A 26594-nucleotide genomic window follows, 5' to 3' on the forward strand; every position below is an offset into this window, starting at 1 on the left:
ATCAGACTTCAAGACCTGAGATCATGCAGAACCAGAACCAGAACCAGCTACTTCCTCTTTCTGTGATGTCATCAGTGACTCTCCAATGAACAGAACTTCAGAACCGGGTTGAGACCGGTGTCTAAAAGGTCCAGTTCAGATTGGTTCAGAGCGGCCAGGCCAGGTCGAGCCAGAGTGGAACCAACCGGGTCGGATGGCCTCTCAGACTGGAATGTTCTGGAGCTCCAACAGAACCCTCGGTACCAGTCCTGCTGCCAGAACCGTGTTGTTCTGAGGTGGTTCTGGTCATGACCCGGCCATCATGTTGGACCCTGGTGATGACAGGAAGTACCAACATTTCTGAGGAAACTCTGGACAGGCAGTGACATCACTTCCTGTCAGCAGCCTGAACAGACAGGAAGTGATCCCAACTTCTTCCTCTCTGTTAGCCCGGTTCTGTGTTTACAACAGAACCTCAATAGTTCTGAACAGTCTGAAAACCCGACCTGAGCCCCAGGTGAAGGTGTGACCCTGGAGCCGACCCAATACCTGTGAATGTGGGCGGAGCCCCGGAAGAGGGAGGAGTCAGAGACGTCAGCTGGACATTTTGTGCTTTATTTGTTTCACTTTGTGCTTCAGTGAAGCTTCGCTCAGTGGAGGACGCTGCAGCTCTGAAGTTCTGCTGATCTGGGTCCAATCAGCTGCAACAGAACCAAGGTCAGAACCAGGGCTGAAATGTCCGGTACCAACAAGTTAGAAGACACGGGACAGGTAAAGACTCAACAGAACCAGTTCAGTGTGTGAGGAACCAGTTCAGTGTGTGAGGAATCAGTTCAGTGTGTGAGGAATCAGTTCAGTGTGTGAGGAATCAGTTCAGACATCATGATAGGAGAACCAGCTCAGGTTCTGGATGGGTTTCTCCAGACCATCACCAGTTCACCCAGTCAGCCAGTAGGACTGGTTTTAGAGTTCTTTATGTTGAAGCTACCTGTGAACTCTGAACTCTGACCCGTTTTCTCTGCTTCATAATCACAGTTAGATTGTTTTGAGTTTAAAGGTCCGGTAGAGCAGATTGGGATTCTGACAGGTCGAGTTCAGTCCTCCAGAGGTGGCCATCTTTAACGTGGAGGGGGCGGTTCCTCAGCAGGTGGGCGGAGCCTGCAGAGCAGCAAAGGGTGAAGATGTTTGATGTCTTCATCATGTGGCCGGCTTCTAGAACATGCAGTAAAAACAACGACATGCTGTCCAACCCGTCCGTTTCTCCAGGTCCAACACAGGAGGGACGGACGCCTCCGCCAAAGAAAGTAGTCCCAGAAGAATGAAGCATTGAAGATCAAAAAGTGCAAAATACTGAAGCTGCTTAAAGAGCATGCACTGCAGGCGTGGAGCAAGACCAACCTCTGACCTCTGACCCTTTCCACTTAGAGAGAAGAAGAAGAAGAAGGACCTGCTGCTGGACTGGGCCTGGTGTCCATCCAAATCCAATGGGATTAGTTAGAAGACTTGGGATTAGCTGGATTAGTTAGTTATGGTCAGTCTGGAAGGGAAACGGGACAGGCTGGTAATTAATGGAGTCATCTTGGATTAGTTGGATCTGTTTGGGTTAATCTGGTTTAGTTAGTGTAAAGAGGGACATGAAGACAATCTGTGGTCTCCTGAATGGATCCGTTTGGGTCAAGTGGGTCCAGTTCTGTTGGCTGGGTGAGACTGGGTCCCACCAGATAACTGATGAACAGGAAGTTGGCTCATCTCTCCGATCAAAGACTCTTTATTGCTGCTGCTGTCATCACCGGCTTCATCAGTCAGGCTCCTCCTCGTCTTTCTCCCCCCAGGGGGCCGGCGGGACCTCAGGGTGTCTCTGGTTGTGAGGGCCGAGCCGCCGCCTCTGGGGTCGCCTTGTGTGATGAAGACCACTCGAAGGACTCGTCCTCTCCTTGCGTCAGCTTGCAGTAGGCCGCGTTAAAGGTGGCGGTCGGAAGGCTCCGCCTCCTGCAGGGTGGGGCTGGAGTGGAGGAGGAGGAGAGGAGGTGGGACAGGGAGGAGAGCGAGGAAGAGGAGAGGAGGAGCAGAGCCTCGGAGAATTGGTGAGGCGGAGGAGTGGAGGCACACAGAGGCGGCGGCTGCATCTCCTCCTCCTTCTGCTCCTCCTCCTGGCCGCTGCTCCTGGCCCAGAAGGAGTGTCTCCTGCGGGCGCCGGGGGAGCGCTGGCGGGGCCGGGGCAACGTGAAGGAGCTCCGCGTGTCTTTGTGGTGGGAGGTCCAGCAGGGGTCAGAGGTCAGGGGCAGGGAGTGTCTGTTGGAGGAGGAGGGAGGAGGTGCAGGCTGATGCTCCTGGCAGACACTGAAGACTCCTCCTCCTCCTCCTCCGTCACTGCAGCTCCTGCTACTGGCTGGTTGCCTTGACAACAGGGCGGCGGGACACATCTGGGACTTTGAGTCCAGACTCTTGGCCTGGACATAGTTGATGAGTCCATTGAGCGGATTGGCTAACGGCTGGTGGGCGGAGCCAGAGGAAGAAGGGTGGGGCTTCCGGACGCTGTGGAGGTCGATGACGGTGGAGTAGATGTCCCGCAGGTTGATGACCTTCGTCTTCTTGTCCCGGTTCTCATGCAGGACGGCGTTGGCACAGATGAAGAGGAAGATGCCAATCCCCATGATGAGCGGGCCGAAGACCTTCAGCCTATCGGAGTACAGATACCTGCAGAGACAGCCAATCAGGACACTTCAGAAGCAGGTCAAAGACCGTTCCACCTGAACTACCAGCCCACTGACGTCCCCCAGCCTGTCCAGACCCTGGATGGAGGGTCAGCCCACAGGTCCAGTAGCTGACCTGCAGCTGCCCTGCTGGCCGGTCGTCACATTGAGGTAACTGATGTTGGCTCACCTGTCCAGGAAGTCTTCCAGAAATCCTTTTGAAACATCTCGAGAGGTCCCGTTGACAGCCTCTGATTGGTTGAAGCCATTTCCTCTGCCATTGGTTCTGTCTCCTCCGTCTGACTCCGCCCACCCGGGTTCCTGCGTGCGGCAGAGTGACACATCAGAACGGACACATAACGGACTCTGCTGGTCCTGCTCAGGTAAACTGTCACCTGGTCTTCAACAAGTGCTGGTGCTGGACTACTGAAGGACATCAAGGCCATAGTGGCGCCCTCCTGTGGCTGGGAGCTGAAGAACAGTCCGTCCCGAGGCCAGTAGCCCAGAGCCGCCATCAGAACCCCGACCATCAGAACCAGGATCCCCAGAACGGCCACCAGACCCGAGATGGAGCACAGCTTCAGCTTCCCCTTGACCACCACCACCTCGCTGCGTCTGGACAGGAAGTGACATAATGTCATGAGGCCGGGACTGCCCCCTCTGGCGGTGTGTGTGGTTGTGTGTTACCTTTTGTTCTTGCTCTTCTTCTTGTGCTGGTGGGATCTGTGTGGTTTGGACCTCAGAGAGTCCTGTCGCCGCGCGTTGATCCTCAGCAGACCGCCTGTCGCAATCATCACAGGCCACCAATCAGACGGTGGCTGAGCGGGTCAGGCCCCGCCCACTGCCACCTCACCTGGAACAGAGACACATCTGAGAGCCAGTACCAGGTACCCAGAGAACCCTCACTGAACCCAGGACTGGAACCAGTGATGGACCCCGGATTCTGATAGATGGGAACTACATCTCCCAGCATGCATTTATTGTATCAGCAGGCTCATTATCTGTGAGGAAATCGAACCAATCAGAACTGATCAGAACTATCTGGTACTGCTGTAGATCAGTGATGGATCAGAACCATCACAAGTTGAGATCCATTCCGTCTGTGATGATCGGTACCAGCTAGTTCTCACTGATCAGGACACACACACACACACACACACAGAACGGATCGGAACCAGCTGATTGGTTTCTGGTGAGCCCAGATAATCAATCGCTGCAGAGCCGATACGGATCAATGGCAGACAGACGGAGCGTTGGTTCCTACTGCTGGAGCTGCGGCTGCTGCATGGCTCTGCTCCTGCTGCTGCGTCTCTGGAATGCCTCCACCTCCTCCACCTCCTCCGTCTGCTCCTCCTGCTGCTGCTGCAGAGACTCACACCTCCTCCTCTGCTCCTCCAGCAGAGGGACAGGCTGGATCCTCCCACTGATCCTCAGCTGAATATCTCTCCTCTCCTGACTCGGTGAAAATAACCTCAGCTCTGCTCCTCCTCCTCTTCCTCCTCCGCTCTCATGGCTGCAGCATCATCTTTCACACTCAGAGTCTCCATGTGAATCCTCACCGACCGGAGCGGCAGTGTGTGGTGTGACCAGCAGGGGGCGCTCCCTGCTCAACTCCCTCCCAGTATTCCCAGTTAATCACCAGCAGCTCAGTGGGAGAGGAAGCAGGGTCTCCGTGGCAACCTGGAGCTCCTCCCACTTTTCGTTTTAGACGTTTTGTTTTTCTTAGAAACAAAATTATTTAATTTTTGTGGGAAAAACAGGAAAACTATTTAATGCAGCTGTTCCCTAAATAATGTGCATCATGAGATAAAACATAAATTTTCAACCCCTGCAGCTCAGTGTTCACTGTAGGAGTAAAAAATACTTTTAATTATTTCCTCTACTTATAAAAAAGAGAAATAATTATACACATTTTATTTTTAAGTGAATTTATTGGAAAAAATACTTCAAATGTATTTTATTCTTATCCATACATTTAATTTTGTCCCTCTCGGCCCTCCATACGCCGGCTTTGGGAAGCCCTGGCTGAAGCATATTGATCAGCTGAAGCCCCGCCCCCGGCCACCTGAGGAACCAATCAATGATCACGTTCAGGTCAGAAACTTTATTGATCCGTCAAACACTGACACAGACAGCAGGCAGGAAGTGTTGCCAAGGAACCTGAGGAAACCTGCAGAAGCTGGCTGTTGGCCCCGCCCCCGATGTGACGTCACAGAGGGGCGGAGTCAGCTTTAGAATATAAATCTAGAATAGAAAGCTGAAAATAGAACTCTATGGAGGAACAGTAGAAAGTCTGGAGCTCCGCCCACCGCGGGATGACATCATCAGGAGAGGAGGCAGGGCGTCAGTGTAACATCATCACCTGCTTCCTGTTAGAGTCCTGCTGACAGGAAGTGATGACATCACACCAGGATGCTGATGAGACCTCATCTTCATCATCGTCATCTTCATCAGCTGCATGTTTCCAGCTGTCTCAGCGTTACCATGGAAACGAAGCCACTTCCGGTCTCGCCTCCTCCCAGCTGTACCTCAGTCACAGACAACATATCCCAGAATCCCTTTCTGCACTCATCCAGCGAAGCCCCACCCATCCCAAAGAGGCAGAGCCTAAAGGAGATAAAGTGACAGCAGCACCTGATTGGTTAATACCTGGCTGAGGGGGAGGGGCCACCATCAGGCGACTGAACCTGGCCAGTCACAACGTGCAGCGGTCAGGTGCTGGGATCCTGGACATCTGATTGGCTCTTGTCCTCGGCCTGTGATTGGCTCTTGTCCTCGGCCTGTGATTGGCTCTTGTCCTCGGCCTGTGATTGGCTCTTGTCCTCAGCCTGTGATTGGCTCTTGTCCTCAGCCTGTGATTGGCTCTTGTCCTCAGCCTGTGATTGGCTCTTGTCCTCGGCGTGTTTGAACATCAGGATGGAGTTGTAGATCTTGAGGGCGGGGCCGAGCTTGATGGACATGATCCTGACGATGTCCCGTTGGGTGAGCAGCAGGAAGGCCCGCCCATCTATTTGCTACAAACAAACAGGAACCAATCAGAACCAATCAGGACATAAATCAAAGTTTTGATTCTGTGTAACACTGATGTCCCGATCGGGTCCAGCAGGGGCAGCAGAGTGGTTCTGATGGAGGTTTCCTCTCCATGGTGGCCCTGTGCTTGTTGAGTGGGACGTCCTAATCTGTGATGTCATTAAAGCCGAGGCCTGTGATTGGCCGTCTCACCTCGTCTCTGAACAGCTGGGCCTGATCCTCACATCCAGGAAGAGATTCCACGAAGTCCGACACCTGAGGAGACAGCGCAGGTCAGTGGGTCAGCCGGGTCGCTATGGAGACCAGGTGGCGGTGCTCACCTGCTGGACGGTCCAGCGGCGGACGGCGTCGGCGTGGAGACGGGCCACGCCCGGCAACAGCTTCCTGTGCTGCTCCCAGCAGAGAGAGAGGTCGCGACCCGGTTGGGCCGACATGGCCGACAGGAAGACGGACTGATGGAGGACGGCCTGCAGACTGGACTCTGACGGGTCAGAACCAGTACCAGTGAGATGGGGTCAGTACCAGAACCACCAGAACCGGATCAGGTCAGAACCATCCTGGTGCTACTGAGTCAGATTCGGGTCTCATTATACTCAGCGGCACCAACACTGCTGTAACCATGGAAACAACCTCTGTTTCCATGGCAACGCAACACAGCTCTCTTCCAACCATCTTACTGTTTCCATGACAACAGAGAGGAAGCTCTGACACCCAGAGTGACCGGAGCAGGTGGGTCGGGCCTCCAGAACCTTCCAGAATCTGGCGGGCTTCAACTGGACAGGATTGGTTCTGAGAGCCAGGTTTGGACTGAACCGGACCTCAGGTTCTGATGGAGGTTCTGGTGCTGCTGTGCAAACAGTTAGAACCAGAACCAGAACCAGGCGCTGCAGTTTCTTTGTTTCCCTACTGGTCCTTCAGACGCCTCTGTGACATCACACCCTGGTCTCCATGGAAACAGACTCTTTCTCTGCAGCCATGGAGCAGAAGTGGAGCGATCGGAACCCCCTGCTGGATGACACCACAGGCCCGGTTCTGAACCCATGCAGAACCAGAACCAGAGGAAATTTACCTGGACTGATGGTTCTGAGGGGAAGCTCCTCCTCTTCCTGTTTCACACGCAGGCATTTGGTTGGTTGGGTCAGTCTGTGGGCGGAGCCAGAGAGGACATCAGTGAAGTCAAACATTCTTCTTCTGTGGTTTTATTAATGATGGCAGCTTGGAACCAAATAGGTGATCTGGGCTGAGATCATACTGAGGTTGATCAGTATGATCTCAGCCATCATGTTAGTAGAACTTGAGGTTCTGCTGAGGTTCTGTTGAAGTTCTGCAGCATCCAGACGGTCCTCACAGACCAATCGTTTCACTGCTCCACTTCTTGACTTTTATTCTTAAATTCTGCTGCTTGTGATTGGACAGAACACTGTGAGAAGAGCCAATCAGAGAGCAGCTGCTCTCACCTGTCAGGTAATCTTTTCCTCTTCCCCAGAGACAGCAGAGGGACATCACTGGACTCCTGCTTCACCTGGACGCCTCTGCTGGACAGGAGGACAGACAGGAAGATGGACGATGAGAATAAACTTCTTCTGCTTCCCTGCTGTCCAGAGCAGAGCTCCCCCTGCTGTCAGCATGAAGGATCATCCTGTTGTCCTTTCAGAATAAGAGCCTGAACTGTGCGCTACCTGTGAAGGTGAGACAGGGACACGGGCACCAAGGTGACGGACCTCTCCCCACCCAGCCGGTCGGGCAGAACCACCTCCTTCCTCAGGTTGATGTCTGAGTACGGACAGCCGAAGGCACTGGGGACGGAGAAGACACCCTGAGACACTGCGGACAGGTGGGGGGACAGGTGGAGGGACAGGTACCTGTGGTGTCCCGTATATTTGGCTCCTTTGATGTGTCCGACGCCTCTGCAGCCGGCAGTGGGACACACTCCCTGAGACGGGGACGGCAGTGGGGACGACCCTGTCCAACAGGAGACAGACAGGCTTCAGGACCCAATACCTACAGTCGTCCCTGTCCCACCTGTCTCTGTCCCACCGCCCCCTGACCTGGGGGGGGCTCCAGCGGGTGCCCGGTGCGCTGGCTCCACCCCGTCGGGTGGAGGTCTGCGTGGTCGCTGTCCATCCAGACGTCCAGCTGGGTGGACCAGCCGTCGTAGTGGACCTACGGGGACACGCCGTCTGTCATCGTCCCCCTCTGATGACATCACAGAGGTGACAGGAAGCGCACCGTACCTTCACCCTGTAGTCCTCGGTGTCCGTCACCGTGGCGACGCGGATCAGCATGGGGTTCCTCCTGTCCACCGCCTCCAGCCTGTGGTTCACCTGGAAACCGTGCGGAGCTCTCTGATTGGACAAAGGCACAGAGTGAGCTGTCGGGCAACGCATGGAGCTCTCTGATTGGTTTCCAGTCTGCCTGGCCCCGCCCCCTCTCACCAGTGTGAACGCTGAACTGGGAGCAGCCGTGGAACCAGTTTCCTGCAGGTAGTCGTCCCACACAAAGTCCTCTGGCCTGGGATGACCTGGAGCACACCACTGTTACCAGTACAACCAGCACCAGAAGTACTACCAGTACTACTGCAGTACTACTACCAGTAGTACTAGTACTGGAGGCTAGAAGCTGTTCTCTACATGTAGCTGGTTCAGGTCCAGATCCAGGTTCTGGTTCCGGTACATACCCTGCGGCGCGGTCAGCGGTCGGCCCTGCACCTCACACCAGCCCACCGGATGGATGTAGGGACTGCTGCTGTCACACCTGGAGGACAGAGAGGACAGGTCAGCGGCGCCCCCTGCTGCCAGCACTGGAACTACCACAGACTGAACACCTGAGGAGACGCCTGTCCTCGTCCACTGGTCCATTCTTTGCTGCGACTGGTTTTCTAGTCCAATCGGTGACCAAACTGATGAACCGGCTGAGTTAGTCAGGTAGTTTGAAATGTTCAGAGTAATTTACCAAAGAGATGCTACGAGCTAGCAAAGGCTAGCAGGATGGGGGCGTGGCTTGGGGTGTGGTCAGAGAGGCTAATAACCAACCGGAGATCGATTCCTGCTTCCCCTACTCTCTGTCACTTCCTGCCCGGTTTCTGTAGCATAAAGGCCTAATGAGGCTAAAATGGCTACCGGAATGATGTCTAGATGTTTTCCTCCTGTTGAAGCCCCTAACCTGGCAGCATCTGGAAACGTAGATCTATCTTCACTCTGAGGATCTATTCCTGGCGCTCGTTTAACTGGAACCAAAGTCATTCACAGTTTGGTTTGCAATGCAAACACGTGGAACTGAACTCAACGAGTGCAGCGGTCCGAGGTTACCATGTCGACCATAAGAACCAGCCGCGGTTCTGGGGAAGGTGGTACTGGACCTCCTGCAACTTTCAGCCACAGAAGATCAGAAGGACAACGGCTTCGTTCACCTGGACTTTACAGAACCCAGAGTCTCTGGCTGCCCGCCCCCAGTCCACCCCCAGTCTCACCAGTAGTCATAGGTGTCGTCCCAGTTGTCGAAGTGAACCAGGAAGCGGTCGTTGATGACATCAGCGACAGACGCCACACACACCAGTCCCGGGTTTTTCTTGTCCACTGCCTCAAGCTTCATCCCCACCTGGAACTCACACAGCTGAGAGACAGACAAGTGGACAGACGGTTAGGGGACGGCAGAGACAGGAAGACACACAGACAGACAGGTGTGGACTCACGGTGGAGCGACAGGTGAACATGGTGGGCGGAGCTGCGAGGGACCCTGAGGACTGCAGGTAGTCCTGCCAATCAAACTCCGTCTCACTGTGACCTGCAGACAGAGACAGGTGGAGCAGGTGGACAGGTGGAGCAGGACTCAGCTGTCTGGCTGCATGTTCTCACCCTGTGGGGGTGGAGTTGTTCTCACCTTTGGGTGGGTGGAGCTTGTGGCGGTGCTCTCTGCACCATCCGGCGGGTCTGATGTCAGGTGAGTCGGCGTTTACCCAGAAGTCATAGCACTCAGAGTATCCGTCGATGTGGAGACGCAGCCGGCAGCCAATCACCTGAGAGAGACACAAGGCTCAGGTGGCCACTCCCACTCAGGTGCGGTGGGGGCGGGGCTGAGCGGTTACCTCGGCGACGGTCAGCACACAGAACATGGAGGGATGCAGCGGGTCGATGCCCTCCAACTTCATGCCCACCTTGAAGGCTGTCCTCCTGCTGGGACAGGACTGGTCCTGAGGGACAGACATGCGTCCATCAGGACAGGTGAGGCTCACCCGGCTCAGGGTGGAGCGGGGCTCACCTGGGTGAAGAGAGAGGGCGGAGCTGCCTCGGCCTTCTGCTCGTTCAGGTACTGCTGCCAGGACCAGGAGCGCCTCTTCACGCTGACTGTGGAGCAGAGAGAGAGTCACACCTGGACTCACCTGAGCCAATCACAGCGCAGCACCAGGAGGACGAAGACGGTACCTTGAGTGCTGCTGACTTTGTTCTTCATCTCCTCCTCGTCTTCCTCTGTGGTTCCCTCTCTTCTTCTCTCTGACATCAGAACGACATCACAGCTTCAGGTCAAAGGTCAAAAAACATCTGCCCCTGACAGGTATGTGTGACCGTCCCTGTTATCATGGTGATACCGAACCAGTACTGATCCGACCCGCTCCAGTCTGTCCTCAACCGGAAGTCACGCAATGAAACACTCAGACCGGAAGTCAGCACACACGTTCAGAGTAAAGGTCTGATGCACCAGAACCAAAGTACAGACCCAAACGGGCCCAGTCCGGTTCCGACACTCCAGAAAGCTTTCAGAACCGCCACAGAACGAGACCAGCCCAGACAACTATTAAGAACCGGACCAGTCTGAGAAGAAGCTCCGACACGAGCGGCTCTTATTCTGAAGGCAGACCGGAAGCGCGTCGCGTCCGTCGGAGCGGCTCCTTGACAGAGGAAACGGATCAGGTGGAGATCCGCGGCTCGGAGGCCGGCAGCGGGGCCCCTGGGTCCGGGCCGGGCCGCCGGCTCCATCCGGCCCGAGGAGCCGCGGCGGCGGACACACGGAGCTCAGAGGAACCGGTACCGGAACCGGGTTCTGGAGCGAAACTTACCGACTGTGATGATCCGCGTCACTGCGCTGACACACAGAACAACACGGAAACTGGAGGCTGGGAGGGCAGCACGCATGCGCAGAACGGAGAGTGGGCGGGGAGAGAGGGAGAGAGAGAGAGAGAGAGAGAGAGAGAGAGAGAGAGAGAGAGAGAGAGAGAGAGAGAGAGAGAGAGAGAGAGAGCAGAACCAGAACCGAGGCGGTTCTGTGTCAGCCTAACAGGAACATTCATCTGCAGCAGGTTCTGACCCAGTCCAATAACTGCATGTGGTTCTGGTGGATCCCACTGGTACCAGAACCGAGCCGAGGAGTTCTGGTCTCTGATGACCCGGGTTCAGAACCAAAACCCTTCAGGTCCTAATGGACCGGAACCAGGGCAGGACTTGATGTTCTGCTGGCACCAGTACTTGGTGTTGGTCCGGACTCTGGCTGCAGCGGTTCTTCTGGGTTCTGGTCCGAGGAAACATGGACTCGGTTCTGGCAGAACTCTACCAGGATTGGTCCAGAACCGCTGACCTCTGACCTGTGGACCAGCAGTATTCTCTGGCTTCGCTGATGTCTTCCTGTCTGGAACCGGAACCGGTCCAGTTCCTCTGGAACCCTGCAGAACCCATCTCAGTGCAGAACCTGTTGGGTGGTTCTGTTTGGACTGCAGCTTCAGGACCTGGTAGGAACTGAACTGAAGAACTTTGTTCTGACCCAAACTGGTTCTGCAGAGCAGAATGGTTCTGATGCAGCAGATGGATTTAGACCCGGTTCGGTTCTTCATCAGCAAACTATTTCTAAAACGCTGAGCCGTGCCTCAGCCGGTCCAGCTGTCCGGCCCGGTCCGATCCCTGGTCCAGCTGTCGGACCCGCCCAGTCTGAGCTGGGAGCTCCTCCTGCTCTTCCTCTCCCTCCTCCTCCTCCTCTTCCTCCTCAGACCCGATGAGCAGCCGGACCGAGCGGAGGTGAGTTCTGCCCGTCCTGTTTCTGTGTCCTGCTGATGATCCAGCAGTTCTGCATCGTTTCTCTGTGGTTCTGATGGACTGAAGGATTGGACCTGCTCCTGGTTTTAGTAAGACTGACTCATAAATCAGGACCAGAACCAGCCCGGTATTCAGGTGTGACTTGGTGGTTTTTGGTTCTGGTTCCGATCCTTCTAACTGGACCTGAGCTTTGACCCAGCAGAAATATAACCCACACAACCGGTCCGGTCCAGATTCTCATGGTTCTGGATACGTCAGAGATGGAACAGAGATCCTCCTGAACATCTCTGAACTGTCTGAAGAGGAGGAGAACCTATTGGACTTCTGGTTCTGACCCACCTGGTCCAAACAGCAGAACAACCAAAGGCTTCCCAGTTTCTGAACTATCAGAACCACTTAGGAAGTCCAGAGTGGGCCGGTCAACACCTGCTGGTTCTGTTTGGGCACTGCTCTTCGTGGTTCCAGAAAAGTTCTAGAAACACTTTGAGCTGTTCTCCAGACAGATTGAGCGACTCAACGGTTGTTCTGCCGACACTTTGTGTGTTCATGCAGAATTTTTGTGGTTATCCTAGAAGTGATTTTGAGATTCTTTAGGGCGGTTCTAGAGAAAGTATTTCAGGAAGTTCTAGAGTTTCTTAGAGATATCAGATGGTTCTAGAAACTCTGAGTTGTTCAGACATTCTAGGCAAAAGTCTTATGGACGTCTTAGCATTTTGACTCGTGCTGTGGTTTTAGCAGTCCTTTGGCCAGTTCTAGAGAAAGTGCCCTGAGAACTTTAGATGGTTGTAGAGTCCAAATGTTGTTCTGGAGACGCTCTAACATGTTCTAGAGGGTTTCTGGGAACCCTTTCTGTTGATACTTGAGAACTTTCAAGTGGTTCTAGAATTGCTTTGAGTGGTTCTTGAGGTTTTTTGGTGCTTCTTCAGACAGTTTAAGTATCTGTAAGGACTCCTAGAGGCAGTACTCCGATGTCGTTTTGTTACTCATTCTGGTAAAAATCCGGTTTAGGATTTTCAAATAAAAGATCCGGAAGTAGTTTATTATTTCTTGCGCGGCCCGGTACCAATTGGTCCGCAGACCGGTACCGGTCCGCAGTCCGGTGGTTGGGGACCACTGTTCTAGAGAACGTTTTCAGGGATCTGGTGAGCTTTTATGCTAACATTTTGTGGTAGAAAGGCCGTCTTATGAGGTTCAGAAAATCCTTTTAAGTAGTTCTAGAAAATCTTGATGTTGTTCTGGATACCCTCCAAGATGTTCTTGAGGGTTTCTCAGTAGTCTTTGTGTTGGTCTTAGAGAGCTTTCAGGTGCTTCTAGAAACACTTTCGGCTGTTTCGGCATCTCTAAGGAGTCTTTGGGAGTTCTTACTGTCCAGACACCTAAAGGGAAATCTGGAGAAAGAACTCCAGCAAGCTTTTAGATTGTTCTAGAGTTTAATGTTGTTCTGGAGACCCTCTAAGACCGGGATGTCAAGCTCCATGTCTCGGGGGCCACTGTCCTGCAACCTGTAGATGTTCCACTGTCCTAAACGCCTGAATCATTGAATTATCTTCTCCGTGCAGTCAGGTTCTCCAGTCCTGCTAATGACTTCCTTATCTGATCCAGCTGTGTGGGATCAGAGATGTATGTGAAGGTGGCAGGACAGGCCTGGACACCTGTGCTCCAAGATCTTCTAGATCATTTCTTGGAACCCTTAGTGTTGGTACTAGACAGCTTCCAGGTGGTTCTAGAGATACTGATGTAGTTCTAGAGAATCTTACCAAGCAGAAATGAGTCTAAATGGGTTTTGGGTTCTTAAAATGGTCTTGTGTCACTGAAACACTGCTGGACTCCAACATCAGCATGACGTTCTGGTTCTGCACCAGGCCCACAGACCGGTCCGGACCGGTTCAGATCCGAGGAAGTTCCTACCGGAGACGCTGTCAGCTGATTTAACGTGTGTCTGCTGAACCATAACCAGGTTCGCTTACTATCTGAGGACCTGAGTGAAAACACTTATCTCTGATTGACCAACAGCGTCCATTTCCTCCTAATGGACACAACAGGCTGAGACTCTCAGTCTCTCCTCCCTGGGGAACCAAAACCATTAGCCTGAGGTTCTCGCCACACACACACACACACACACACACACACACACACAATGGAACACACTCATCGATGGCTGGAAGAAACTGACTTCCTGTCAAATGCCTCATGAATATTTAAGGAAAGCTTAACTCTGGGCCTGCAGAAACCGCAAACTCTGAACACAGATCTGCAGCCACAGCCTGGACTCCAGACCTCACACCTCCAGGTTCAGACCTCTAGTCCTAGAACTGGACTCCAGACCTCACACCTTCAGCCAATCAGAGTTGAGCCTGCCTCAGTGGGCGGGGCACATGCTGAAGGAAGAGGAGGAGCCGTTCTTCCTCAGAAGGACCTTCCCGTAGATGTTCATTGAGAAGACTCTCTTCCTCCTCCACAGGATGTTGTCACCTCATTCTGCTACCTCACCCCCCACCTCCTCAAGCTCCCCTAGCACAGTGACCTCTGACTCCAGACATGTTGCCATGGAGACCTACTGGAGAGAGGTACAGAGCATCGAAGAGGAGCAGGAGGGGGAAGAAGAGGAAGAGGTAGAAGAGGAGAGGAAGAGCATGGATGGTGAGTGGCATTAACCCACAGTGAGACGTTGTGTCTGCATGTGTCCTTCATGTTTTTTCCTCCTGCAGAGGCGGAGCTGGAGGAGGCATGGCTGACGGAGGCGGGGCTTTCCTCCCTGGTCGTGGGCTCTTCATCAGCAGAGACGCCACCTGTGGTGGAGGCAGTGCTGTCCACGTTGACACGGCAACAAGCCGCTACAGTGAGGAAGAGGCTGGACAACTACAATGAGACGCTGAGGAAAAGGAACCGGCAGCCAATCAGAGACGTGCGTGACGTCTTCACTGAGGTGGGACAAGAAGGACATCAGTCAGGTGTTCAATCAACACCTTGTTCAGGTGTTCAATCAGAACCTGAACAAGTTTTCTGTTTCAGCCTGAGGCTGACTCTACAGACCACAGCCCGTTCCCGACCCAACAGCACCCAGAGCCGCCTCCACGGCGGTACCACACCACAACCAAGACCATCCGCCGCAGCACAAACAGAGGTACTGCCAGCCCACCGGACCAGGTCCTTATGGTCTTACTTCAGGAGCCACAAAGAAGATGGTGGTCAGTTCCAACATTTTATTAAACCAACAAATGAAAGTCTTTAACAGGTGACTCATGAAGTTTTATTTGTTGTTTCAGTCTTTCTCCAGCTTTGACCTTTAGCATCCAGATGTTTCCTGAAGTGGTTGTATTGGCTCACTGGTTCTGCAGACGTTTCAGTTTCTGAGCTGTTACTGAACCTGTAGGGAGGTTTCAGTGACTGACCTGCTGGTCGTGTCAGGACCTTTATTTACTGCTACCTAGTGAGAAACTAGTGTCCACCATGCAGAGTCCTGCCAGCAGCTGATGCTAAGCTAACTGATGTGTAGCTGTATGTTGGTCAGCTCATTACCAGTTCATTTGGACCAGTGGCGTGTTGGTGACGGTCCAATCTGGCTGCAACCAACTGAAGTCTGAACCAGGACTATGAGGGTCTCTCCTCCCCCATGGCCCCAGCTGGTTCTGGTTCTGTCTCGGTATGAGGCTAAGTCCTGGTTACATCCTACCTGTTATTTGGACCTAAAGCGGTTGTTCTGACTAGCTGACGGTGACCTTCAGGTTCTTCTCTGTTGTGGAGCCAGTTCTGGTTTTGGACTGTTCCAGACTGATCCAGGTGTTACTGTGCTGTCTCCAGGGCGGTCCACTCTTCCCGTGTTTGTTTTTGAGGACCAGCTCCCTGAAGACCCGTCCTCCCCCGCGCCCACTCCCTCCCCCTCCTCGGCGGTGAGTCGACTGAGATGTGCCGATTGGCTGCTGCGCGACACTCCATACTCAGAGGGCGTGGCGGAGCACAAACGGGGAGAGACATGCAGGGATTGCGTCCGTTTCCATGGCGATGAGAGCAGTGAGCTGCAGGTGAGTGTGCACGGCGCCCAGCATCAGGACCGACTGCTCAGGAACCCGCAGGCTGCCGACCGGTCTCTCTTGGTACGTCTGTGCAGTTTGCCCCCGCCTCTCCGTCACACGGTCTCACCTGTACAGACGACCTGTCGTCACGCGACCTCACACGCCTCGGCTTCATCGCTCACATCGAACTCTCCACCTTCCTGCTGGCTCTGGGAGTCCAAAGCAAACGCAGCCGGCCGCCGCACCGCAGGACTCGGGGTGTGTTTCTTTTTGACAGTTTGAGGAATGTCTGTCTTCAGGAGACGTGACTCGGTCTTCTGTCTACCAGACAGCGGCGTGTTCGGCGTCTCGCTGAACTCTCTGCTGGACAACGACAGGAAGAGGTTTCCTGGAGTCAAAGTGCCTGTCTTCTTCCAGAAGGTGAAGAACCGTCAGTCTAACGCTCCCTTCTTTACACTCCAGCGTTATTTTAGGGTCAGATCCTGCAGTACAACAGCTGAACATTCCCAGCATGCATTGTGACAGTCTGTGGTTTGCAGCGAGGGGGAGTGTGTCCTCAGAGCAGCTGTCCGTCTCTCTGCCTCTCTAGTTGTTGGGCGTCTTGGAGCAGAGCGGTCTGCAGACTGAAGGAATCCTTCGAGTTCCAGGATCAGCTGCCAGACTGAAGGTACGACCGGTCGGTTTGTCTCCGCTTCGTCTCAAACCAGAACTTCAGTCTGTCTCTGTCCATCTGTCCCTCTGCAGTTCTTGAGAAGGGAGCTGGATCGGTGCTGGAGTGCCTTTGACTGGACCGACGTGCGGCCGGTGGACGCCGGCGGACTGCTGAAACTCTTCATCAGAGAGCTGCCGACGCCGTTGCTGACACACACACACCTGTCCACCTTCTGCTCTGTCCTGGGTTCGTCCACACACACACACACACACACACACACTGTGGCGGCCGACAGGTCCTCTCAGCTGACGTGTCCCTGCAGGCGTGTCCTCTGAGGCCCACCAGGTCCAGGCTCTGCAGCTCCTCCTCCTGCTCCTTCCTGAAGCTCACAGAAACACGCTGAGGGTAAACTCCACCTTATCCTGGATCTTCTTCTGTCCACCTTAAATTTCTGCACGCTGAACAGTGTTTCCATGGTTACAGGCCCTACTTCTCTTCCTCCGGAAGGTGGTCTCTCATCAGGACCACAACCGGATGTCTCTGTGGAACGTCTCCATGGTGATGGCTCCCAACTTGTTCACTCGCCATAACCATAGAAACAAGCGCTCCATCACCAAGCAGAAGGAGGAGATGGAGGAGGCGATGGGCGGAGCACGGCTGATCGGACTCATGATCCGGCACCAGGACCTGCTGTGGACCGTGAGTCTCCCGCGCTGTCCTCCGTGACGTCAGCGACCCACCCTCTCTGACATCACTTCCTGCCATCTCCAACAGCTCCCGAGGTTTCTCCTGGCCCAGGTGAGACAGATGAACCAGGCGTCCAGTCAGAGACAGTTCAACCTGAGCAGGACAACGTCCCGACTGCTGAGGAGGAAGAATGACAAGAACGACAGGAACCTGGTGAGTTCAGACCCAGATCGAGAACCAGAACCAGAACCAGCTCAGGGAGCAGGTACTGCGTCTGCTTTAGGCTGAATTCCCACCAGCCCAGTTCAGGCCGCTTCAGTCCAGCTCCTAGTCTGTCTGTCTAGTCAAAGTCTGGTTCAGTTGCTCAGGTGTGAACGCTAATCGACCTCTGGTCCTGCAAACCTTGGTCTGGGTTCGGTTTGAATGTGAACGCCAAACGGACCAGAGACCGCTCTAAAACAGGAAGTGGACTACAGCGCAGGGTAAATACAACCAAAGCTAACATGCTAGCCTAACACTAGCAGGAGAAATGGCTCCTGGTCTTTAGCTAAAGACTAAAGAGAAATCCCCCATTCTGACGCCTTGTGCCGTTTCCTTCAGTGGTTCTTGGTGCAGCGCCCCCACAGACCAGGAGGGGAACAGGCTGGTTTGACTCAGAACCACAGCAGCTGGAGGTGGAGCAGATGTTTGGATCCTATAGAACCATGTTCAATAACATAGGGTCTCCTTCCACTGCTGGTTGACCTTTAACCCCTCGTAATCCAACCGTTGTAGCTTACCTTGAAGACATGGAGGTTTGGATGGATCTGGAACACAGCAGAGCTGATGATAAACCTGAGCAGGACAAAGCACCTATTTATTTAAATGTGCTTCATAAACTAATTAGATTTATAGATAAAATATTAAAACATCATCATCAATAATCTGCTGTTTCCTGTTCCTCCAGCCTGGAAACAAACTGCTTCCTGCTGGTTTATTCTGGATTAGATTAACCCGACAGAAACACCAGGAACAGTTCAGGGTCCAACACTGACCCCTGGGGGACGCCGCAGGCACTGCGCCCCCGTTCAGGTCGGGATTTGTTCTCGAGCAGAACCCGATTCATCGGCAGAACCGTGTTCTGGGCTGGAGCAATGGTCCAGAACCGCTTCATGCTTGGAGGTTCTTTTGGGTCAGAACCTTCCTGACAGGAAGCTGAGCTCCATCCAGAACCAGAACCGACCGACTGTGGGTTCTGCTGCCGGTTCTGCTTCCAGGTCGGCGAGCTGTCTGAAGGGGTCATCCGGGTTCACGCGCCGCTGCACACCAAGGTTTCCATGGCGATCCAACTCGACGAACAGACGACCGCCAGAGACGTGACGACCCGCTTCCAGTCCGAGTCCAGGTGAGGACGAGTCCGTCCAGGTGAGCACCGCCCACTCAGGTCACCTGACTGCCTGTGTGTCTGTCCCCAGCCCCGCCCAACACCTGTACGAGGTCGGAGGAAACATCTGTAAGTATCCTGATGACATCATCACCTTCAGTTGTCTGAGGAACACCTGGACACCTGTCTGTCTCTGTCTCCCTGTCAGATGAGCGCCGCCTGCAGCCGGACTGCTGCCTGCTGGACGTCTACAGGGTCAACCCTCGCTGTGATTGGCTGATCAAGCCCTGAGCTCACCTGTCTGTTACCTGCTCATGTTGTAATAAAAGCCTGAACCTGGCACTGTCTCCTCCTGCTGGTCACTGCCGGTACTGCAGGCTGCGGCGCCTGCCAGACGCTGCCGAGGGCAGCAAACGTTCACACTGGGTTAGAAAAACATTTTATTTCATGATTTCATCCCATCGTCTATCTGATGACATCATCACACGAGTTCTGCACAACATGGCAGCTCCGCTCATGAAACTGAGCAGAACCGCTTCATAAAATCCACAGGGTCAGAGTTCCAGTGGGCTGAGGTCAGGGGTCACCTCAGGGCAGGGAGGTCAGGTCAGAGTGGGAGCTGTCCTCCAGGTGTTAGGAGCAGCTGATGTTCTCCAGGTGCTGCTCCTCGGCAGCCATGGCGGCGGCCTGCAGCGTCTCCGTGTCGCTCTGCAGCGGGTTCAGCTGCTTCCTCTCGCTGTGCATGTTGTTCTCATGGCGCTTCAGGTCCGACGCCTGGAACAGCAGAGAGACGTGGGTCAGAACCGCTCAGAACCGGTCCGAACAGCGACAGCGGTGAACAGCAGAAACTGGGTGGGGCTCTCGGGTGGTCTCCATGGAAACCCTGCCAGGCGTATGAATACTTCTGGCCTCACCTGTAGATAAACGCTGCAGTGCTAATTTACTCGGCTGTTTTGTTAGCTGTCAGTTTTTATCATTAGCTGGTTTTGAGACGTTTCTATTCATGCTCTTATTTTGAAGTTTACCAGATCCACTTCCTCTCATCATCACCGTTTCCACCTGTAACGCAGCGCAGCAAATGACTGCTGTTGTTAATTAGGCTAAATTAGCAACAGAGTTAGCGAAAGTCAACAACTATAAAACTGAAACTAGTGAAACGTTTGACCCAAAATCCCTTCTGAGGCGCAAACTGTACAGGAAGGCGTGGAATGACAGACAGAGCCCTGCTGGGGGCGCTATGCTAACTTGTAGCTAATGTGTTATTGACCCTCGGTGGGTATCAACATATTAGAAGCTAACGCTTAGCTCCTACTAAATACTGTGTTCATATAGCAGAGCTAACATTTTTGATTAGCTCTTTAGCGTTAGCAGAGTTAATATTTAAGGTTAGCTCCTTAAGGTAATGGAACTGTGTATAATTAGCGGTTTGGTGTTAGCAGAGCTAACATTCATGGTTAGCGCTTTAGGGTTAGCACAGCTAACTTGTAGTTAGCGGTACCCGCCGCTGCAGAACAGACGGAAAATAAGTATTTGATCCCTTAGCAGCCAGTCATGTTGCCGTCATGCCGGGCCAGCCAGTACCGGTCCAGGCCCGTCTGAAGGGCCGCGCTCCTGGACGACCCAGAGGAGGTCCAGCAAGACCAGAACAGAACCTTCTGGTACAAAGTCCAGAGAGCTCTGGAGGGGGGCAGAAGGTCCAGTTGCCTAGCAACAGAGCTGAAACCTGAACAGTGTGGCGCGGATCAGCATGGAGGAGTGGACCAGAACCACAGGAACCGTCGGACTTCAAAGGTTCTGGGTTCTAGTTTCCTACTGGACCAGATCCTGATTTTCTGTAATAAAATGGTTAAAAATGAATGAAAAATGAATCCAGTGTGGTTTTCTGGATTATTTCTGGATCTGTCAGCTGAGGATGATCAATGAGTTCTAGGTTCTTTGAAGGGAACCAGAACCATCAGCACTGGGTCAAATTCTAATATGAACACATGAATCCTGCTGGTTCTGCTCAAAATGAGATCAAAGTTCATCCTTCTCTCCAACTATCATTAAGGTCCTGATGGAGGTCAACCTGCTTTAACCTCCAGAACCAGAACCTTCACTGTGTTCTACTGGGTCTGGTACCTTGGCGAAGGCCTTGGTGCAGGACGGACAGACAAAAGGTTTCTCTCCTCGGTGTCTCCTCTCGTGGTCCTTCAGGTGAGACTTGTGTTTAAAGGCCTGCAGAGAGAGACGAGTCAGAAACGACTGAGCTGCAGGTTCAATATTTACTGGTCTCTACTGGTTCCTACTGCCCTCTACTGGTTTCTACTGGTCCCTACTGCCCTCTACTGGTTTCTACTGGTCCCTACTGTCCTCTACTGGTTTCTACTGGTCCCTACTGCCCTCTACTGGTTTCTACTGGTCCCTACTGCCCTCTACTGGTTCCTACTGGTCCCTACTGCCCTCTACTGGTTTCTACTGGTCCCTACTGCCCTCTACTGGTTTCTACTGGTCCCTACTGCCCTCTACTGGTTTCTACTGGTCCCTACTGCCCTCTACTGGTTTCTACTGGTCCCTACTGGTCCCTACTGGTTTCTACTGGTCCCTACTGCCCTCTACTGGTTTCTACTGGTCCCTACTACCCTCTACTGGTTCCTACTGGTCCCTACTGCCCTCTACTGGTTTCTACTGGTCCCTACTGCCCTCTACTGGTTTCTACTGGTCCCTACTGCCCTCTACTGGTTCCTACTGGTCCCTACTGCCCTCTACTGGTTTCTACTGGTCCCTACTGCCCTCTACTGGTTTCTACTGGTCCCTACTACCCTCTACTGGTCCCTACTGAGCTCTACTGGTCCTTACTGGTTCCTACTGGTCCCTACTGCCCTCTACTGGTCTCTGCTGCCCCCTGCTGGTTCCTAACGGACCCCACCTCTCCTCCCAAGGAGTCCCTTAGGGTCTGTTTAGGGTCCCTGCTGTTTCTCCTCTAAATAAATCAATCTGGGATCTATTACTTCTGTCTGCAGACGGTTCAACTTCATGCTTCAGAACGCCGAAACCAAACCAGAGCTTTCCCATGATTCAACTCCTCTGGATGGTGTCACCATCATCAATCTCAGGTGAACTCACCTTGTCACACATCTGGCAGGCGAAGGGCCTCTCGTTGCTGTGGACTCGCTCATGTTTCTTCAGGTCCGGAGCTCGAATGAACGACTTCCCACAAACGTCACACCTGTAGGGCTTGAAGCCCGTGTGGATCTTCAGGTGTTCTGGAGCAGACAGCAGGTGGGGGCGGAGTCAGACAGCCAGTTAGCGGCGGCAAGGAAGCAGGTGTGCCGGTGTTACCTTTCAGGTGAGCGTGTGTGGTGAAGGCCTTGGAGCAGATCTCACAGGCGAAAGGCCGCTCTGCCGAGTGCAGCTTCTCGTGTTTCCTGTGGAAAGGACAGGTGGGATCAGGTGAGTCCGGGCCGCGCCGCACCGCGCTCACCGGGCCGCGCCGTGTGGACCAGGTGCCACCGTACCTGAGTCTGCTCTCGTCCAGGAAGGTCTTCCCACACACCTGGCAGGCCAGCTGCTCGCGGTGTCCGTACAGCAGGTACTCGAACTTCATGTCGGCGGCGGCGGCCGACCAGCCGGGCGCCGCCTCGTCCTTCACCTCGCCTATGCTGTCCGTGAAGGTCAGCGTCTGGGTGGCGTGATGCTCCGCCCCAAGCTCCTTAGGCTCCGCCTCCATCTCCGTCACCACGTCCTGGTCGTAGCAGGACACCTGAAGGGAGACGACACAGGTTACCATGGACGGCTTCTGACAGGGAGGGGTTCCGACAGAAACAGGTGGGGTGGGGCACCTTGTGAACATCCTCATTGGTCAGCTCCTTCAAGATGGCTTCCTGCACGTGCAGTGCAGCGTTGGGAGACTTGTCCAGCTCCTGATTGGTGGATGCCTCCACCAGGTCGTCTGCGCCCGGCGCGTCATCGTGCTCGCCCAGCTCCTGTGGAAGCGACCAATCAGATCGGAGGACGGCAGCTCCCGGCTGCTGATTGGCTGCTGATGGATTTACCTCAGAGTCTGCAGCCAGCTGGGCTTCAGGGGGCAGCGCCATCTTTACGATGTCATACGGGAACTTCTCCTTGTCGTCTGACGACACGTCACGCTTCTGATGAAGCACATCATCATCATCATTCTTTGATGTCTGACAGAACCACCTGAGTGTTTCCCCCTGGTGGGTCGGGCGTTACCTGGGAGCAGAGCTTGTCCAGGAAGCGGATGCCGAGGATCTGTCCCGATGACATCATCAGGTTGACGTCCTTCTTCTTGACGGAGATCTTAGCCGTGTACATGTAGTTCAGGACCTCCTCAAAGATGTCGGAGCGGATGAAGTCGATCTCGATGACGGACGAGTTGTCCACCTGAGGACACGGGGTCAGGTGAGAACCGGAGCCTACCGGCCCACCGACGGGCGCAGTCGGAGTGCGCTACCTCGTGCTTCTTGAAGAGCTTCTTGAAGTAGTTGGAGCAGGCGGCCAGGACGCAGCGGTGAGCGCGGAACTTGACGTCTTCGACCACCACGGCGATGTCGCAGTGCTCGCCCTCCAGCCGCTGCTCGTTCAGCAGCTTCAGGAAGATGCTCTTGTGTTCATCGTCCACGTACTTCACCGTCTCCGTCATCTGACAACCAGGGACACTAGAGGTGGTCAGTACCGGAACCAGAACCTTTGGGAACCAGGGACACTAGAGGTGGACTTTAATTAACTCTCATGTATCTGCCAAAGTCAAAGAGAACCAGGTTCTTTTCCTGGACCAGAACCACATCTCCCAGATCCAGACTCAACCCAGCCATGTCGCAGCTTTTTCATCACCGTCTCAGGTCCAGGAATAGAACCGGGTTCTAAAGACAGACGTGGTTCTGTCGGACATTGATGATGGATGGATGAAGATGAGACCTGCCGATCAGGTTCTGATGGAACCATCTCTGCAGAGCGGCCCAGTTATTGTCTCTGACTGAACACCTGCAGGTGGAACATTCATCAGAACCAGAGGAATGTTCCGGTTCTGATCCAGCATTTCTGGATGGTGACAGGGAGGGGAAATCTGTTCAGGATCCCAGAGGTTGATCTGAGTCATGTAGAACCGAAAATTATTCAGTTGATGAAGCAGAACCTGCCAAGTTGGTTCTTTCAAACCTTCTTTTCCCAGCCTGGAACATCATCAGAACCACCCTGACCCACCAGAACAGTCCAACCCGACAGTTGGATCTCTGACTGCTACAGACAGTGTCAGTTCCTGTTAGAACCGGGTCAGAACCGTTCAGAACCTCTGTTAGGATCATGTCCTGTGCTGCTCGCGCGTCGTCTGCTTCCTGCTGTTCTCGCGCACTACTACTGGGACGGGCACGCGCTCGGAGCGTGTGCGCGTCCCCTGCAGCGGCAGCAGACGGTCATCAGAACTTATTGGACCAGCTGAGTCCGTGTCTCATTCGGAACCGGGTTCTGATGTGGACCTGGTCCGCTAACCAGCACCGAGGCCTTCTGTGTTTACATTAACCGAACCGGACCGACTCCGGTACCAGAAATAAGGCAGGGTTCGGGGCTGTCAGAACTGGATCGGACCCGATGAGGACTAGAGTACAGGTCTGAGGAGGAACCGAACGCGCGGACTGTGTCTCGGAACCAGAGCAGGGCTCGGAGCTCGAACTGGTTAGCTTTATGTAGCTAACATGCTAACCACTCTGATCCGGGCCTAAAGCCTGGCTCCGGCCCAGCCGCTGGTTCCGGCTCGGTTCGGTTCAGCGGTGGCGTATCTGCCGTTGAAACAAGATGGCGGCTCCGTCTGCCGCTCCGCTCCGTGCCCGAGGCGCGCGCTCCGGTCCCCGGGCCTCGCGAGCTGCGGCCCCGACACGCAGGCACGCGAGCGGCGGGGCCGCGGCCTCGGAGCGGAGCTTCAGCGGCCGGGAGCGGCTCGAGAGCGCGCAGGCGGCCCGGTCCTGAAGCGGGAGAGAGCGCGGCGGCCGGAGCGAGCTCTTACCGTGGCCGAGTCCTGTGGGTGTGTCCGCGGCCGCGTGCCGGGCCGTCCGGTCGGCAGGACGCCTGTTGTTGTTTATTGTTGTTGTTTGTGTTGCGGCGGCTGAGGACGAGCGCAGGAGGCCGCGCTTTGCGCCAGCACGCACACTCTGCGGAGGCACGCAGGCAGCGCGCCAAACTGCCCACAGCCTGACCCACACGGCGCATGCGCCGCGCTGCAGCTCCGAGTCCGAGCTGGACGGTCTAGGTCGGCTCTGGAAGACCCTCAGAACCGGGTCAGAACCAGAGGGTGAACATACCGAACTGATCATTTCAATAAACCAAAATAGTCCAACTAAAGAGCCGCTCCAACATAAACTCGCTCCACAACAATCCTCCAGCAGAACCAGAACCAGAACCAGATTATTAGGAATTAATCTCCAGACTTTGTATCACTTTTAATCTGACATAAATTATTCAGTTCATTTGAAAAAAATTCTGTTTATCCCAAAGAGAATCTCAGAGCTGTGGGCGGGAAGGATCTCCAGTAGCAGTCCGTCCAGCATCTTTCAGAGGCCTCTGACTGAAGGTTGTTGCTATGACAGTCTCATGGTGTTCATGACATCCAGACAGGAACCATCAGCTGCTGCTGCAGCTCTGCTCCTCTCTCTGCTGGCTCTTCAGCTGATTAATAAAATATGTTTTAAATAAAATCAGCTTCAGATCTTCCCAGAAAAACAAAATACACAAACATTTAATGCACTACTAATACACATGTATATTTTAAAAATGTTTTAAATGATCCTGCTCAGTGTGCTTTTTGATAACTGCAGTATTAAATGTTATCTTGTCTTTACTGTGTGTATTAGTCTTCATTTTGTTTTTAATATATTTTTATCTGTGTGAACCTTCATGCCTCCATGTCAGTTTTCTTCTAGTTTTTCCTAGAACATGTTGCAGTTCTCACGGTTATATTCAGATGAATACAAAGTGGAGTAAACCCTGAAACTATGTTATGATCAGTGATTTCGTCACCTACAGTTAAATTTATAGTTTTGCTCTGACGATTCTAGATCTTCTACATCTATAACGACGGATTTTCCCAGTTCCTCTCTCCATTTGAATCTAGATCTGATGTATAGATGCATCTCTACTGCATGTATTTAGTTATAAAGTCACCTGTCGTTTCAGTTCTCTTACATTAATATTTTACTCAGATTACTAATGGAACTACAGAAACAGTGAAGAATTAAAACCTTGTAATCAGGTGCCGCATATCTTGCAATATTTAGCTTACAAATTAAATATTGAGGTTGGAGATAAATGTTAAGTTACTAAGGCATATCTTGCAAACTGAATAGATGTTTATGCGTTTCTGCAACAAATAATGCGGCGCTGACGTCACATATATTATTGTTTCGCCACGCAGTGGAAGAAAAATGCCTAATATTGGACAGGAGCTGATTTCTGACTTTTTTCAGACGTTTTAGAATAAAACTGCTCCGACATGTTAAGTTGCAAAGGAGAAAGATGGATGTCAGCTGTTTTACACTGGCTATCCCTCGCCAATATGGAGGCACAAGCATCCAAATACTGGCGGGAACACGATTCCCAGTCGACATTATCTTGAGTTTATTAACTTGACTTTCTAAGGCTGTATTCAAAAGCAGTCTAACCTCACGGTCTGTCCACACAAATGAATCTCATTCCCCAACAGGAAATCGTGGATGTTCTGAATGATTGTGGTTGCGACAGGTTTTAGCTTCGCCCTACATCGCCCCCTATGGGTTCGGCATGTTTAAAACAACTCAATACTTAATTTTTATAAAAACTAATATCTCCGCGACATTGTTTTAAATGGACAAGACTTAACTGTAGGAGTTTTCTCTAAGTTCTTAAGTTCCAGCTTTCATTTCTGCTTGTTGGCAAGTACATTTACAGATTAAATAAATATGAAGGCCTCAGCTAGCTAGTTTGTAAACTAAATAACTAGCTTAGAGCCAACTAAATATTTAGCTGGCTCAGTAATTACTTCGTTAGCAAGCTGTATATTTAGGTATGACCTAGCAAAAATATTTAGCTTACAAATTAAATATTGAGGTTGGAGATAAATGTTAAGTTACTAAGGCATATCTTCAAACTAAGGATTTATCTTTTTACCTAAATATGTTGCTAGCAAGCTAA

At 53.1% G+C, this 26594-nt stretch overlaps 4 protein-coding genes across 6 annotated transcripts; 1 reads left to right on the forward strand and 3 right to left on the reverse strand.

Annotated features, from left to right (window-relative positions):
* Positions 1–1103: 1103 nt before the first annotated feature.
* Positions 1104–5132, reverse strand: tmem200ca (transmembrane protein 200C, genome duplicate a). The gene is made up of 6 exons (XM_032552185.1): positions 5081–5132; positions 3937–4095; positions 3360–3453; positions 3068–3287; positions 2863–2993; positions 1104–2676 (listed from the first exon to the last, which is right to left on the reverse strand). Exons 1-6 carry the CDS (start codon positions 5130–5132, stop codon positions 1827–1829), a joined length of 1506 nt encoding a protein of 501 aa, XP_032408076.1. The 3' UTR covers positions 1104–1826.
* l3mbtl4 (L3MBTL histone methyl-lysine binding protein 4) lies at positions 4757–11013 on the reverse strand. 2 transcript variants are annotated; one of them, XM_032552208.1, is made up of 19 exons: positions 10918–11013; positions 10756–10861; positions 10124–10192; positions 9960–10045; positions 9787–9891; positions 9582–9717; positions 9394–9485; positions 9172–9314; positions 8380–8456; positions 8138–8223; positions 7937–8047; positions 7751–7865; positions 7565–7664; positions 7382–7498; positions 7160–7237; positions 6772–6845; positions 6023–6183; positions 5895–5957; positions 4757–5686 (listed from the first exon to the last, which is right to left on the reverse strand). In XM_032552208.1, the coding sequence occupies exons 1-19, from the start codon at positions 10984–10986 to the stop codon at positions 5384–5386; spliced, it is 2091 nt and encodes a 696-aa protein (XP_032408099.1). In that variant the 5' UTR covers positions 10987–11013; the 3' UTR covers positions 4757–5383. The 2 variants fall into 2 exon arrangements, with proteins under 2 accessions (XP_032408099.1, XP_032408100.1); XM_032552209.1 differs by having other exon boundaries at positions 10756–10886; positions 10930–11011.
* Positions 11014–11164: 151 nt separating this feature from the next.
* Positions 11165–18777, forward strand: arhgap28 (Rho GTPase activating protein 28). 2 transcript variants are annotated; one of them, XM_032552210.1, is made up of 15 exons: positions 11165–11704; positions 14184–14362; positions 14431–14648; positions 14735–14846; positions 15524–15744; positions 15831–15993; positions 16064–16155; positions 16325–16402; positions 16480–16633; positions 16710–16792; positions 16871–17086; positions 17162–17287; positions 18331–18458; positions 18529–18566; positions 18646–18777. In XM_032552210.1, exons 1-15 carry the CDS (start codon positions 11682–11684, stop codon positions 18726–18728), a joined length of 1914 nt encoding a protein of 637 aa, XP_032408101.1. In that variant the 5' UTR covers positions 11165–11681; the 3' UTR covers positions 18729–18777. The 2 variants fall into 2 exon arrangements, with proteins under 2 accessions (XP_032408101.1, XP_032408102.1); XM_032552211.1 differs by having other exon boundaries at positions 18529–18649.
* Positions 18778–18859: 82 nt separating this feature from the next.
* zbtb14 (zinc finger and BTB domain containing 14) lies at positions 18860–24661 on the reverse strand. Its single transcript, XM_032552212.1, has 10 exons — positions 24436–24661; positions 22891–23079; positions 22650–22820; positions 22472–22567; positions 22259–22402; positions 21935–22179; positions 21759–21844; positions 21543–21682; positions 20559–20654; positions 18860–19211 (listed from the first exon to the last, which is right to left on the reverse strand). Exons 2-10 carry the CDS (start codon positions 23077–23079, stop codon positions 19071–19073), a joined length of 1308 nt encoding a protein of 435 aa, XP_032408103.1. The 5' UTR covers positions 24436–24661; the 3' UTR covers positions 18860–19070.
* Between the last annotated feature and the right edge of the window lie 1933 nt (positions 24662–26594).

This window comes from Xiphophorus hellerii, chromosome 21 (genome assembly GCF_003331165.1).
Source record: "Xiphophorus hellerii strain 12219 chromosome 21, Xiphophorus_hellerii-4.1, whole genome shotgun sequence".
Classification (NCBI taxonomy): Eukaryota; Metazoa; Chordata; class Actinopteri; order Cyprinodontiformes; family Poeciliidae; genus Xiphophorus; species Xiphophorus hellerii.